The 16038-nt window shown below is 45.3% G+C and overlaps 1 protein-coding gene across 4 annotated transcripts in view; it reads right to left on the reverse strand.

The window, feature by feature from the left end:
- The window catches only part of OXR1 (oxidation resistance 1), a 402412-nt gene that overhangs the window by 56691 nt on the left and 329683 nt on the right, over positions 1 to 16038 (reverse strand). For all 4 annotated transcript variants that reach the window (XM_083186876.1, XM_083186874.1, XM_083186875.1 and 1 more), the window contains 2 exons: positions 11878 to 11960; positions 738 to 845 (listed from right to left, as the gene is read on the reverse strand). In XM_083186876.1, the coding sequence (XP_083043002.1) occupies positions 738 to 845; positions 11878 to 11960 (191 nt within the window). The remainder of the gene's footprint in view (positions 1 to 737; positions 846 to 11877; positions 11961 to 16038) is intronic.

A 16038-nucleotide genomic window follows, 5' to 3' on the forward strand; every position in this document is an offset into this window, starting at 1 on the left:
CCTTTAGCTCCATATAGGAGTTCAAACTCCTGTCACAGTATTTAGCAATAATAAAAATTCCCTACACGTGCACCCTCCCAATACACGTTTCTATATAACTAAAAATCTAAACCCATAATTTGAGATCATACTATAAAGCAAATGACCATGAAGCGAGTTAAGGGTCAACAGATGGTTCAAAAGCCACCTGTGGCTTCCAGCTGTCCTCTCCTTGGCTTTACGACCCGTCTGATGCAGCTCTTACGTTCGTTTGAGAGCATTAGGTCGAGATCTGGGCGCCACATGGCTCCAGATATACTCAGAACACCTGGTACCTGGATGGATAAATTACAACATGTATGTTCATATGTGCTAAGCGGTTCCTACAAAATTATAGTTGTGTGTTTGCTAGCTGTGCTTGTAAGCTTATACCACTCTGGCCAGCCAGATCTATGTAGTACAAGACTGCTGCCCAGCCAAACACTACATAGACCTGCTTAGCTGCAGATGTCTAAGCTTTACAAAATACATAGCTAGAATTATTAAGCTTGATGCACGGAAGCTCACTTGTAAAGTGTACAAACCTTTAAGGTTACCCTCCACTGTACTTTGCAGTCCTCAAAAGTTACAATAAAACCCATAACCACAGCTGGCACCAATACAATCCGAACAATATTACTACCAACCGGCAAAACAGGAGCAAGTGATACTGGAATTGGTTCAGTGAACTTAAAAAAGGCCAAGAATGTGACACCCACCTGTCCAGGTACGACTGCTCTGGAAAACAGTTTATTTAACTGGACGAGTTCATTTGGTGTTGTATCAAACTTCAGAGCGATGCTGTTTAAGGAATCCCTGGACTCCACCTGTAAAGAGATATTCAAAAAATAACTGTAGTTTACAGAAATTTGAGGCAGATGTATTAAGCCTGGTGAAGAGATAAAGTGGAAAGTGATAACAAACCAACTAATCAACTCCTAACTGTCATTTTTGTGTCACCGAGTCTGTATACAGAGCACAACCTGTATTGGAAAAAAAAGTTGATACATTGTAGCACTTTGTGTACAATGGACTGCAGCCACCCAGTTAAAATCTGCTACCTCCTCAGCGTTAGTGAAGCCCGTGGCTGGCAGCGACTCCTATTGGAAGTCCTGTCAGTCACCTGCTGACAGGCAGTCCCATTAGGGGGTTTTCCCTCCCTCCGGGACTGTCAGTCCATCCTCCGACAGGCAGAGTGCTGGCTTCCTGTAGGAAGGCAATCCCTGCCTTACTATGCATCCCTAGCCAGCTTCTATGGGCTGCAGCCAACACAGCCCATAGAAGGCAGGCTTTTATGCAGGCGCAGAACCGCCGCAGGTACTGCGCATTTGAGCGTCTGACAATTGTATTTTACAGGTGTCGGGAACCTGTCAGGGGGAACCGGTGAATACTCAGTGGTGGGGACTGGCGCAGACCCAGCGGCAGCCCCCCCACCTACTCACAGGTAGGAGCTGCCATTGCTAACAACCCAAAAGTTTTACCCATGTGCAGGCTCTTATGAGCCCACTAGGACACCCTGCAGTAAGCCCCACAAACCACAACCCAACAGAAGAAGAATGGTTGCCAACATTAAAAAAAAAAAAAAATTCGGGAGGCTTAGCTGATGAGGTCACCCCGCCACACGAAGTGTTTTCTCAGAGGAGTGAATATAACTAAAACATGACATTTGCATTATAAAATAGAAATGAAGAACTGAGTGAACAATCACTTTCTACATGTAGAAAGGTACAATCCGTATTGAGTATTTGCCCAATGTTGAAGAATAAAAGGCCATTGCCAGGAGAAAAGATTTCTCAGTGCGTCGTTGTTGCAGAGTTGTAGAAATCGCTTTACGGACCTCTTTCTGTATGGATCGCTAAATACAGAAAATGCAATTGCCTGCAATCAAAAAGCCGCCGCCCAGAAAGAAATAATAACCACCCCTTGCAAAATTGTGAATGCATTCACAGATCCATTCCCAAAAAACCCGAAACAAAGAGTTTTATTCCGCCCGAATAAGTGTAAGGCTTCCACTAATCTGCTCAAGAATCAGTCTGGAAGTGGTCATCACTGATGTCAGAGACCCACCCAAAATCCCACCATTTTTCCTGTCAGAGTGCGACTTATCCGTACGGATATTTATTCGCCGTATGCATGTGCAGTTGCCCGTTAATCAACCGGACTGCAAATAGCGATCCGTGCTGAATTAGTTCCAGTGTTATGGGCTGAGTGAAGTATTTTCTTAGTTCATAAATAAGAATTTAATATACCAACTTATCTTTACTCCACAATGGCCGCTTGTGATCATGAGTATCCTGGCTGTTTATACACAACTTTAAATAATTCATTGTGTAGTAAGGCGTTTAATTTTTTTTCTCTCACTAGGACAGAAAATAATGAAATCTCTGTGTATTCCATTAATAATTCGCATTTGCATGCAGTGCTACAGCAGACATATTAAGGTCACACTTAGCGAGAGCAGCATCTGAGGCTGACAGAAAATAATAAGGTACCTCAGGAAAATATACACTGGGTTTACATATGAGAGTCCCAAGCCCCCCCCCCCCCCTTTAGTGTCCTAGTGTAATTACCAGTAGATGAATGTTGTTATACTGTAGCTTTTCTCTCACCCTATAGAAATGCAATGCCCAGAACTTGCGAAACTAGAGTATCTTTTAGTAATAATGGTTTTGAACAACTCATCGGTGTGTCATGAGCCTATAGCATTGAGGCAAGGAAGGCCAGAACCAGAACCTATAGCAAGGAGGTGAGGAAGGCCAGAAGGTGGACCTATAGCAAAGAGTTGAGGAAGGCCAGAACTAGAACCTATATCAATGAGGCAAGAAAGGCCAGAATGTGAACCTATAGCATTGCGGTGAGGAAGGCCAGAAGGTGAACCTATAGCATTGAGGTGAGGAAGGCCAGAACGAGAACCTATAGCAAGCAGGTGAGGCAGGCCAGAAGGTGAACCTATAGCAATGAGTTGAGGAAGGCCAGAACTAAAACCTATATCAATGAGGTGAGGAAGGCCAGAATGTGAACCTATAGCATTGCGTGAGGAAGGCCCGAAGGTGAACCTATAGCAATGAGTTGAGGAAGGCCAGAATGAGAACCTATATGGAATGAGGTGATGAAGGCCAGAATGTGAACCTATAGCAATGAGGTGAGGAAGGCCAGAATGTGAACCTATAGCAATGAGGTGAGGAAGACCTGAATGCGACCCTATAGCAAGGAGGTAAAAACACCAGAACGTGAGTCTATAGTATTGCGATGAACCTATAGCAATGAGGTGGGGAAGGCCAGAACGCGAGCCTATAGCATTGAGATGAACCTATAGCAATGAGGTGAGGAGGACCAGGATGTAAGCCTATAGCATTGAGGTGAACCTGTAGGAATAAGGTGAGGAAGGCCAGGACGTAAATCTGTAGCATCAGACACATACTATATATATGCCTGGGAAAGCTGTATTATTCAGAGGATTATGGTCACCAACAACATGGAACCATTCAATGATGCCCCGATCAGAGTTTTCTACGATGCTCATGCCTACATTATATCTGATATGTGAACGTATTGAAGCAATGGTTTTTATTAATTTTTGTGTATGAGAGATGTGGAGTTTTTTCTGTTATATTGGAGCAGTTTTTGATGAACATAAATAGTTTACAGCATGGGACATAAGTATCTGTGCCATGTGCACGGTGTAAACAGGATGTGGGCCCTTACCAGGATGCATCTTGACCTCTACATAAAATGCTTTATGGAAATGACTGCCGTACAAAAAGATTCATTCCAGTATGGCATTAGACCAATATCGAAGGACAGACGTCCTCCAGTACGAGGCCAAGGACACCAGTCTAGCACTGTAGGTGACGGGTGAAGCGCAGAGCTAGTGTTGTGCCAACAGTACTAGCCTAACTGGTTCCTCCCACAGTGAGAAGGAATTATCCGGACAGCACATAACGCAGAGTCTGTCAGTATGGAGGTTCCGGGGAGAGACAACTAGACAGTGTTACACTCCTCTTATGCATGTTCCAGATCTATGCTGCATGCTAATTATCTCACGCTGGCATTCTGGGTAACAAGATACAACAAAGAATGTAAAAAGATTTAGAGGAGAGATTTATGAAAGCTCAGAAAGAGATAACGCACCAACCAATCAGCGTCATCATTCTGCAGACTATGGGGCAGATGTATTAAGCCGGGTGAAGAGATAAAGTGGAAGGTGATAACGCACCAGCCAATAAGCTGTGTTTGAAAAACGACAGTTGGGAGTTGATTGGCTGGTGATTTATCTCCTTCCACTTTATCTCTTCACCCGGCTTAATACATCTGCCCCAGTGTTTGAAGAAGGACAGTTAGGAGTTGATTAGTTAGTACTTTATCTCTCTCTTTAAGCTTTTCTATAACCCCCCCCCCCCATACAATAATATACAGACAGCTGACTGGCGATGATCATAAAACCACGTGGTGCAAACACACCTAGGACACAGGTTACTAAAGAACAGTAGCAGTTACGTGCAATCTGGGCACCAGAGCTGGCAAGAAGTCATTCATGTGATCTCTGCCTCACAAGACATTTCCACACTTCTAACAGAAGTTATAAAGCTGAAACAAAGCAGGACGTTCCTTATCAAGTAACCGGAGCACCGCAGCTAACCAGAGCCGGGGCACTGCATACAACCGCAGCAGCGAGAGCACTGTAGGTTACAGGAAACGCTGGCTACTGAATGCGGTGTCAAAGGGCCAAATAAATCTGTATATTAATATGGATAAAAGGTGGCTTAGGAAGTAAGTGCAGTCGTGAAATATACAGTGAACTCCCGGTGTTTATCTGCGACATTTGGCATATGACAGGGAGTCTAGTAATAGCCCAGCTTCAAAGGTTACTGAACGCAGGGGAAGGAGTGATTACAGTGGTTTTACAGCGACTGCCCTGTGATCAGTGAACCCTATAAAGCAGAACACATAGATATGAGGTGGGCAATAGGAAGGGTGCCAATCTCCTCACCTGCTAGGGAACGGGCACATGGCATGCCACATCCTGACAAGACGATTTGGACACATTGCTAGACATTGTAACTGGTTCTCACCAAGGGGGCGATCAATCAGAACAAAGGGTTTCAGAACACACAGCTGTACTTGCAGCATGTGCTAAGATTACGCACAGGAAAACCGCAATTCCCTAAAAAATAATCATTGAGGTTAATCTAACAGTATAGATCAAATATGCCATAGGTCCGTCATGGGCAGAAGCCCTACAATGACTAATTATACAGGAGGATATGGAATACTGTGTATGTGGAAAGAAAGGGAGGACCGGTCCATTGCGATTATTCACCTGGCATCGTTAAAAATATCGTCAAAGTTTGCCGGTGGAGCAGGATTTTCTGTTTTTAAAGCAGCAATTAATTACACAGCAAAAATAAACCTTGTAAAAGGATTACCGCTTTAAAACAAACAAAATTCTGAGTTCGGCCGGGACCCCGCGCCTCTGATGGACTCAGACGCTACTGCATATGCCCCTTTGGTTATAAGAATATTAAAGGTACCGTCTGGAGAGGTCTCAGATCCGCTGTTTGTGTAAGAAGACGCAGTATCAGATGTGCATTGGTCTATAATGGAGTGCCCCTGTAACCCTACTGTATGTTTGCTCAGCTTGACCATCGGAAGCAAGGCCCAGGGCCATTTTACGTGCGTACGGGATCACATTCACGAAGTGCAACCCCCCCCCCCCCCCTCTTCAAACTTTACAGAGCGACACTTTTCAAAGTTCTTGCATCTTTGGTGGTTTTAGACTCCTGCTTGCTAGGCTGCGTATATTCGCAGCCTAGAGAGCAGTTCAAACCCCCCTCCCCAACCGCCCCAATCCCCTCACTACGCTACGAACGGATGTGTACACTTACACATGTGCCGCACAGACGAAAACTCATTTGATGATTGCTCAGTATTGTATAAAAGCTGGCCATACACCTACAGATCGATTGTCAGATCGGGCTGGTTGGAACAAAAACCTGGTAATATCTGAGTGACAGTTTTTGGCAGTTTTCCAGCATTTCAAAGCAAATGGTCAACTGTCATTTGCTCTCGTCCATTACCAGGTTTTTGTCCAATCTGATAACCAATCTGTAGATGTATGGCTGGCTTTACTTTTCCTATGTTCGCAGACGAAAGGGAGCCTAGCATCTACTTTTCCCCTGCACGTTGTTCCACAAATTACGGGCTGGAGCGGACTCCGACACACGCACGTGACTGCAGCAAAATGACAGTAGGACACGACCGTAGGTCATCTGTAGTCACCTAGGACTGAAGGTATGAGACAGGAGATGACTCTGCAACATCCTAGTAGCAATACGTGTAGAATGACATAACTAATTGGTAATATATCCTCACAGCTAATGACAATATGATAATAATACAGAAAACAATCAATAGCAAGGGAACATCCCAACAGAGTCATTAAGGACAAATATTCTTAGCTGGTATTTTATGTTCTGGTACACGATGTCGCCGCTCAGTCAGAATACAAGCGCAGATCAATCGCGCCGTGCAATTAAAATACTTCACTTAGCAGAAACAATTACAAATGAGATTTTTCCATTTCCTCCAGTGGCGACCTATCTAGGAGTATGTCTAGAAGCATGGGAGGCGCATACACACACAAAGTAAAAAAAAATCAACACAAATATAGATTATATAGTGTATAAGAGTATAAAAATATGTTAATTTTGTATTACGATTTGATAGGTTGATTGGTCAGTCACAGCCCTAATTTATAATGCAGTTTAAGACTTGGAGCAGAATACAAATCAGTGTAATTTATGAGTTTCGCCATTAACAGTTGCGGAAGATTATCTTTACCTGTGACAATTCATATGACAGCCTCTCGTAACAGTTCTTCAAAATCGAATATACAGTAACCTACGTGAGGACTTGGGGTAATTCCTATAACCTGGATACAACACAGCTTTTCCAGTAAATAAATGGAGCGATGCTTTTAATCAGCATACATTTAGCAAAACAGAAAGATATGCTGGCCACACATCAGACCAGCTTTCCTCCAACCATCCAACTAGTTGCTTGGATGGAATAAAAACCTGGTACTGGACGGGAGCAAATGTAATATTTACTTCAATAATTTCCCTCTGGAAAAGGACAAAAACTGTCGCTCAGACATGGCACTGCTTGACTGAATGTTTTTGTCCATTTTCCTGGGTTTGTGAGCACATTTCTGGATTGTCCTTTGCTCCCATCCAGTACCGGGTTTTTATTCCATCCAAGGAACTAGTTGGATGGTTGGAGGAAAGTTGGTCTGATGTGTGGCCAGCATAACATACACCCATTAAGGGCACTATGGGGCAGAAGTATTAAGCCTGGAAAAGAGATGTACTAAAACTGAAAATGCATTATTAAACCTTCTAGCTGTCATAACCCCATAGAAGCCTATTTTGTGACCCCCGCACCAACTCCAGCTGCCTTGCACTGCTCGCGCCCTCCCACACCTGTTATCCGGGCAGCCTCCTGCTGCGCTGCCCGGACCAGTGACGACCTCCTTCTGGATGATAAAAGGAGGAGGAGCCAGGCAGTCACCTCAGCCATCTGAGCAGGAAGCTGCCGGGCACAGAAGGAGGCGAGAGCCGCTCACTAGCTGCTACGCAAAAAGGCAGCTCTGATCTCAAGAGCTGCCCTTTGCGATACTAATCGCATATATGTTAGTACATATGCAATTGGTGTCTTTGCGATGTGTGGCGGGATGTGCTGCAATTGCTTGGTACATCCTGCCTACAAGTGGAGATGAAGTAGAAGGTGATAACGCACCAGCCAATCAGCTATGTTTGAAAAATGGTGGTTAGGAGCTGATTGGCTGATGCGTCATCACCTTCCACTTTATCTCTTCACAAGGCTTAGTACAGATGGAGCGCCTCTCTTCTGGTGATCGGATCGCCAACCCCCAAAAGGGGACCCGCACACATCCCCTTCCAATCTAGCTTCCAGCCGGTCCTCCCCACCTCCGTGCACCTCCCCTAACCCTGCCCGTCGCCCTGAAGCGGACTGGCAGGGGTCGCGTCCCCCGCCACCCGAAAACTGGGACGCGCATGCATGTGGGAAGCTCACGCGTCCCAGTCAGATGGAGCGCCATCTTGCCAGCGGGGGCATTCTAGTGAGCCCAGTGTGTATGGACCTTTATTAAAACCCAGTTATTCCTTACCTTCTACCCAAACTTCATCTCCTTCCAGAAAGGTCGCCAATGAAGTAAGGTGTAATAATTTCCTCACAATGAAATAAGAGGTTGGAGTGTGACATGCACCTTGAGATGTGTTCAACATAACTGGGTATGACCAGAGATGGAAAGGTGCTAATATATGACAGAGTGCAGTCAGAGGTGACCGATATCTAGAGTCGGTTTTTGTAGGATACTAGTGGGGGCCTCTCAGACTGTGCGGGGAAGTGAGTTCCATGGCTAAAAGCTCGACCCCCAGATGAATTACAGGAGGTCCTAGGTACTGCTGAAAGCCCTTCATCTACAGATCGCAGTGATCCGGTGGGACAGTATGGAATCAGAAGATGCTTTAGGTACCTTGGGCCTTGGTCATGTAGGGCTTTGATACTCTTGAAGAGGATTTGCCATCTTATATGCAGCCAGTGATGGGAGTAATGTGGCTGGGACAGGGCTGATTGAGTATCAACCTGGCAGCTGTGTTTTGTACCAGCTGCAATCAGTGCTATTCTTTAGCTGGGAGACTAGAAGTCAAGAGAATACAAATGCATGTATGACTTTTAGCAGATCTTCAGATGGAATTGTGGGGATCATTCTGATTGTCTCGGTAAGCTGTGAAGCTCATAGCTTACTGCTTCCCAGTGACACTGCCCCACCAGAAAAAAAATAACCACCACCCCCACTGTATCCCCTCTGAACCATGCCAGGGGATGTGTTAGGAAGACTCGCATGTGCCCGCAGCAGGAGAATCATTTGATGGTCAGCAGTGACCAGACGGCAGGCTCAGGGATGTTTGGGGCGGCTCGGGAGGACTCAGGCACCCGAACTCCAAAGCTCTACCAAGCAGCCCCGAAGTTTCCTGGGAGGGGCCTGCAACCGGCGCATGCTCACTGCAGCGAATGGTGGCTGCGGAGGGAAGCTCCGGCATACGATCGCTAGAGTGGAGAGGCAGGGGGAGAGAAAGGAGGGGGGAGCGAGGACTAAGAGGGCGCGCCAGTGGTGCACAGCTGGGAGGACTAAGGGGGTGCGCCAGTGGTGCACAGCTGGAGGCACCACTGGCGCACACCTAGATACTGGTGGTAAGCCTGAAAATTTTCGGGTATAACACCGAAGTGGTTAAGTGTCAAGCCACCATCCAGCACAACTCCAACATTCCGCACATGACCTTGGCGTTGTGCTGGATTGACCCCAAAATACCAATTAGCTCCTAGCCTGTAACTACCTCACAACTAAACATTATGTATACGCACAAGCAACATAAAGATAAAATGTAGGGGGTTATTAAGACATGATCGCTGGGCTGCAAATTCACAGCACGGCTGATTACTGATGGACTGCACGTGTGTATGGATCACAGTGTGCATGCGCGAGGCCATCCCACGATAAAATCCATTGTCTTTCCTAATTCCCCCCACCCCAACCCATCGCTGGCCATTCACAAGTTGATTGTCAGGAAGCCGGCGTATCTGGCCGTTTTCGGAAAGAGTCAGGGGAACCGCCGGCGCGCCTAGGCGGTTTCAGGGAGGGAGTTTGATGCCAGCTCCATCCTGTTTCTATTGCACAGGCTGAGTGGGTTCTAGGCTACGCACAGAGTGCACACAGGGGAAAAATCATTTGATGGGGAGTGAGTTGCGAATGGATTTGCAGCCACTCACAGACCTGCGATATTTTCACAGGCCTTTCACAACCTTACACAGCGTGGGATTATACTCTGGCGGGCGGCAGCTATCACATCACAGGGCTTCGCAAATGAGCAGAGAAGCGATCAGGTCTGAATAACTTCCCATACTTTGTGTGGCATTCGTACCGTTCCTTATTCATTTCCCATCTTCTGCGTAGGTATGAATACTAATATACAGGACGATTGATGTACTGGTACAAACATAATCATAGACAAACCTCACAGCCAAAAGTATGCCAAGATTTGTCTCTGAACGCTCCAGTGTCATTATTCACGTGATCTTCATTCACTCCAACAACGGATTTAATTGCTACTAAAAACCGATGTGTGCGCTAATAACTTTATATTTCAATCCAAGAAAAGAAAAACATTTCAATAACATTTATATCTGCACTCCGGTTAAGCTGTGGGCGTTTGCTGATTGTCTATTCAGCCAATGAGATAAGTGCGAGCTAAAAAAACAAACAAGATAGCAAAAAAAAAAAAAAAAAAAAAAATGGCATAGTACAGCCCCTGAGGATCCAGGGAAAGGAAAAGGGGGTCTATAGAGTGACCATTTCACTGTACGGTCATGTAGATTTACAGCAGACCAATAATTATTATTACATTTTATTTATAAAAGGCCTCACTAGTAGTTTGCAGCGCCGTACATAGAACATTACAACAATACAGAGTACACACCAACTATAGATACAGCGACACAATGAAGTTAGCAGTCTTTGGAGGATGTACAGACACAAGTATTAAGGAGTCTAAGCAGCCAATCTAAATGCAGGAGCCTGCCCAGTTTGTTCCTTAACGTGTCATTGGGACACCGCCAAGAAAGCTAGTGTCACTGCTTTAAGACAAACAAATACTCCAGGCATATACAGAAGAAGCGGGCCAATCCTTTATACATCATTGTATGTGCATCAATACATTTATATTTATTTTTTCCAGAACTGCAGCACATATCACATTTCAAAAGTGTCAAATTGTTCTTTTTTTATTATTATTATTATAATAACAACAAGACCCTACACCCGCCCCTCAAAAACAACAATGCAGCCTAGATTTCCCCATTGGCCATTAACATGTACGATATCTAGTTAGCCAATCAGATCAACATAGAAGTTATGGCCAATGGACACCGGTGGCACCGTGGCAGGGATGGGAACATCTGGATACCGGACTAGTACCTCTACGCAGCATTGCACTATTCCCCTTGTACAGAATCCTCTCCTGTTGTTGGTAAATAAGAGTCACACGTGTAAACGTGGCTCTATGATATATGCTACAGGAACAGTTTGCAGCAATAGAACCAGCACAGAGGTCAGGGACAGGATAAAACAAATCATGGATATATTGCATGCAATGTAGAACTAGTAGCTCTGTAGGAACAGAAGAACAATGAAAGAGCCAACAGTGGGGTAAAAATGAGATCTACGTTCTCAAACAACAGTAAGATAAAAACAGAGGGGTGCACGCAGAAGTTAAGTAGCAATACATATTACACATATACACAACGACTGTGTTGTAGTGAGAGACAGAGATTGATGGAACAAAACAGCGTTTCTGAACGACACATAATTTGAAATTCGGTTTCCCATAGAAACAGAATAAGAAGCCGACTGCAGCGAGGGTTTTGAGGGTCATTTGAAGAACATAGCAGCCAGCAACGCTCCCTGTGTCAATGTGCCGGGGAAAAGGGAGCTGCAAACCTTTAAGCTTCAGATCAATGACCAGACTGTGAATGCACGGTTATGTACGATGGCAAGGTCAAGGTGGGCTTTCAGCGTTCAACCTTTGCCGAGAACACCGACACACATTCATCGTAGAATCTCTACTATGGCACTTTCTGATCACAGCAAATTAGCATTCCATTAAAACGTGCAATACAATACACAGATGCAAGTGAGAGGCAAGTGCGTTACCCATTGCCAGCTGGCAAAAACACAAGGACAGCAATATTCAAAGTGCAAAGAAACAAAAAAAACCTTACTGTGTACTCCATGGTCCCCTTTGGCCTCTGGAAGGACATTCGCCGCCCATCTTTCTTCTCTAGGGTCTTCCTCTGGCCGGTATCTGAGGGATAGGGAGAGCGAGTGTGTGTTAGATTCATGTTCCTCCGTCAGGATGGTCACAGGCTGCTGAGTACAGCTCGCCAGGCAGACATCTATTTCCCCAGTCATACAGCTTGCTCTCTGTAACCGGAGCTTCAGTCTAACAGTAATACAGCTGCCTGCCTGCGTTGAGGATTTTTTTTTCCTCTATCAATATAAAAAAGTACGGTGACAACATTGGCTTTGCCTGAGAACCCTATATTCTAGCATGATCAGATCTGTACATACACAACGGAGCATGCAAACACATTCTCATTGGCATACAAAAATGTATTGTAAAAAAAAAAAAAATTTCAATAAAAATAGGTGCATTCTAGAACTCAGCTGGATTCTTGCTCTGACTGAATCAAGTGGATCATAATGAATCAAGTGGAATAGGAAATATTTAGTTCTGTACCCATCACGGCTTATTAGTATATTCTCGCAGAGTCATATATGCGCAGCTGTATCCCCCCCCCCCCCCACACAGAAATGGGATCATGCATTTGAGGTTAATCATTAAGGTTCATCAACATCCATCGTTAATGATATTTGTGTGTATATCGTCTAGTGTATATGCAATATATAGTTAACGATGTGCTATCCCGCGGCTTATTAGCGATATTATCTGTTTGTACATGAAAGGCAATGGAGAATATCGCAAGTGAGAGCGGGCAGTATCGTTGTTCATTGCTGATGGCATTAAAGTCATTAGTGTCTGGTGGCATGGCCCTCGCTACCCCCTCTTGCCGCCACCGATATCGTGCTGGTGGCAAATTGTCTGGTGTGTACCCGGCATCACTCTAACTCTTATTTCAGGTGTCTATAAAATAATATGTGAACGACTTATAATGACTTTAACTCATATATTGGGCAGTACGGATGATGCAATGTTTAGCATTACTGCCTCACAGCGCTGAGGTCATGGGTTTGATTCCCACCATGGCTCCAACTGTGCGGAGTTTGTATATTCTCCCCGTGTTTGCGTGGGTTTCCTCCGGGCACTCCGGTTTCCTCCCACAATCCAAAAATATACTGGTAGGGTAAATGGCTCCCAACAAAATGAACCCTATAATGTCTGTGTGTGCGTGTACATGTGGTAGGGAATATAGATTGTAAGCTCCACTGTTGTAGAGGAAAGAGTAGCAAAGTGCCAACGTATGCAATGGTTCTGTGTCGTAGAACATATGTATCATACTCTTATGTACTCAAGAACTAGTGCATTACATCATTTTAAATCGCACTTTTGTCACCCAATATCCCCTCCTCTCCACATACCACCCCTGAGGGCCCCTGTTCAAAGGGAATATGGTTGTTAGGTTGACACTTTTAAGGTCGACATACGTTTGGTCCACCACTGAAAAACAACAGGCCTTAGGTCGACACCTTTTTAAGGTTGATATGGCTTTAGGTAAACAGGATCATAAAGGTTGACACATGCATTAGGTCGATGATAGGAATGTTGACAGTCAAAAGGTAGACACAAAATGTTTCCACTTTTTTGGAGCCAAAGAGTGCCGACACGCAGTATTTCATGCCCTACCATCCACTAGGGCGTGGCAGGGGAATATAATAATGTGCCGAGGGAAGCGAGCCATGTGAGGGGCTCTTTTTCGGTGTCCATGTCGACATTCGAAAAAAAAAAAAAAATGTCGACCTTTTGATTTTCAACCTTAAGACCCAGTCAACCTAAACCCATGTCAACCTAAACCCATGTCAACCTAAAGAAGGTGTCGACCTAAGGTCTATCGACCTTCAGCGGCCGACCTAATGTATGTCAACCTTCGTTGGGGCGATCAATGACCCATACCCGTACAAAGGCTTCTGCTGTTCCTGGATGAGGATCTTTGTTTGTAATATTTCCAAAAGGGACCTGGCGCCAGTCACATCTCCATTCTACAGTATCTACCATTTGCCTAAACTGGAGCCGGCTACCACCTACGCCTCTAGGTGTGTGGATTCCCCCACTGGGGAACCCAAGGAGCAGCGAGCCGTTCAGTTCTGTGGCCTGAACTAGCTCAGTGGCTGTAGGGACCTTCAAGTCACTAGAAGCTTACATTCCGGAGTGGCTGCACCTGCCTTCCTATTGTTGGAAGGCTGTATACAAAGCACACTCCGATGTGTCATGTCAGAGGCGGTTTGCTTATACAACATATCATTGCTACGATTCGGTTAGATGACAAGCAGAAGTGGGAGCCAAAGGCCCCAGTTACAGGGAGGAAAACACAATGCATCTGTACATGGAGGTGACCTTGGCTCGATACAATAAGCATTATGGATTCCAAGAAACGTCTTCCTGTACAGTATATACACACACACACACACACACACACCAGGAACAGGGCCCTCTTACCTCAATGCTTGTTGTTAATAAAGCTTTATTACTGTATTTGTTCCCAACCCTAGAGCAGTGCAGAGTATATGCAAGGTCATTGAGGACCAGCCCAGCACTGCAACATTTTGTAAAGCAACTTATTTAAAAAAATATATAGATTTGAAATCAATGATGTCCACCAGAGGCCATGTGTGACCTTACTGCTTTACAGTTATGCCCTCCTGCCCCCAGGTCCACTTTGACAGAAGCCAATTAGCCTTCTGGTAGGTTTCATGGCTGCAGGAGGAAATGAGGGCACCTATGGCAACATGGGGGAAAACACCACAGATGCCGCCAGCGGAACCCATCTTTACAACAGTGCAAAGTCTTCTAGTGCAATTTATTATGGAACGACAATCATGATCAAAGGCAAGAGGATACAAAAATGTAAAAAATAAAAATTAAAAAAAAAACAAGCAGACGCTATGGATCCAACACCTTCCAAATGTACAGATTACATTTAAAAAAACGGATTTAACTGAAAACCTGCAAAGTACCGGAACGGTAGAAAGATCTACAAGGTGCTGCCAAGTGGCACTGCCTGGCATCTATTAGTCTAAGGCAGGCATGTCCAAACTGTGGCCCTCCAGTTGTTGTGAAACTACACATCCCAGCATGCCTTGCCAAAGTTTTAGCATTCCCTAATATCAAAACTGTGGCAAGGCATGATGGGAGTTGTAGTTTCACAACAGCTGGAGGGCCATAATTCGGCATGAAAAGCCGGCGGTCGGGATCCCGGCGTTCAAAATCCCGAACGCCGAAATCCCAACAAGGGGGGGACGTGGATCGCCCCCCCCCCTTGCGGGCTCGCTGCGCTCGCCACGCAGCGGGCCCGGTGCCTCGCTACGCTTGGCACACTAATTTATTCTCCCTCCGAGGGTGTCGTGGACACCCACGGGGGGAGAAAGTGTCGGGATTTTGGCGTCGGGACTTAACTTTAAGCATCCCGTTTGGACATGCCTGGTGTAAGGACTCTTGTAGCCAGGGCGATACCAGTAATACCAGGGGCAATTTCTGGTCTTATTTCCAACACATGGAAACATGCAAACTCCACACATTTACTGCTCTGGTCATATGAAAGCCATGACCTGACATTGTGAGTGTTAACCCCTGCGCTGATCATTTGTGATACTTAACCGAAGTTCTCCCGTTCAGCTGGTGAGCGGCTGACCCCCATAATGTTAACAGGTCTGATTAGATGGGTGCTTTGCCTGGCGGGGGTGATCTGGCAATGCCAATCTCTCTCAGATGCTCCGTACAATGGTTTCTTACAGTTCTGTAGGTCCCGGGGCCACCCAACAGCCAGCAATCCTCACTAGGCCTTCTTCATTCATAGGAAATCAGACAGCATGTTCCAAACACTTTTAGCAGTACGTTTACTATAAAAGGTTCTAAAAGTGAAAAGCAGGGATGTTGCCTATAGCTACCAATCAGATTGCAACAGATAAATGATAGACAGAATCTGATTGGTTGCTATGGGCAACATGACCTTTTTTTCATTTTTAGAAGCTTTATTACAGGAAATTTACCCCAATGTCTCTGTTTATCGCTCTCCAAGAATTGAGGCATATGCCCCTATGGGAGTTCCCAATAAATGTAATAAAAAATAAAATAAAATCAGTACTCCTTTGCCACCGAGCCTCAGGCCCCAAGCCTCCTTTGCCACCGAGCCTCAGGCCCCAGGCCC

This window comes from Crinia signifera, chromosome 5 (genome assembly GCF_055691185.1).
Source record: "Crinia signifera chromosome 5, ASM5569118v1, whole genome shotgun sequence".
NCBI lineage: Eukaryota > Metazoa > Chordata > Amphibia > Anura > Myobatrachidae > Crinia > Crinia signifera.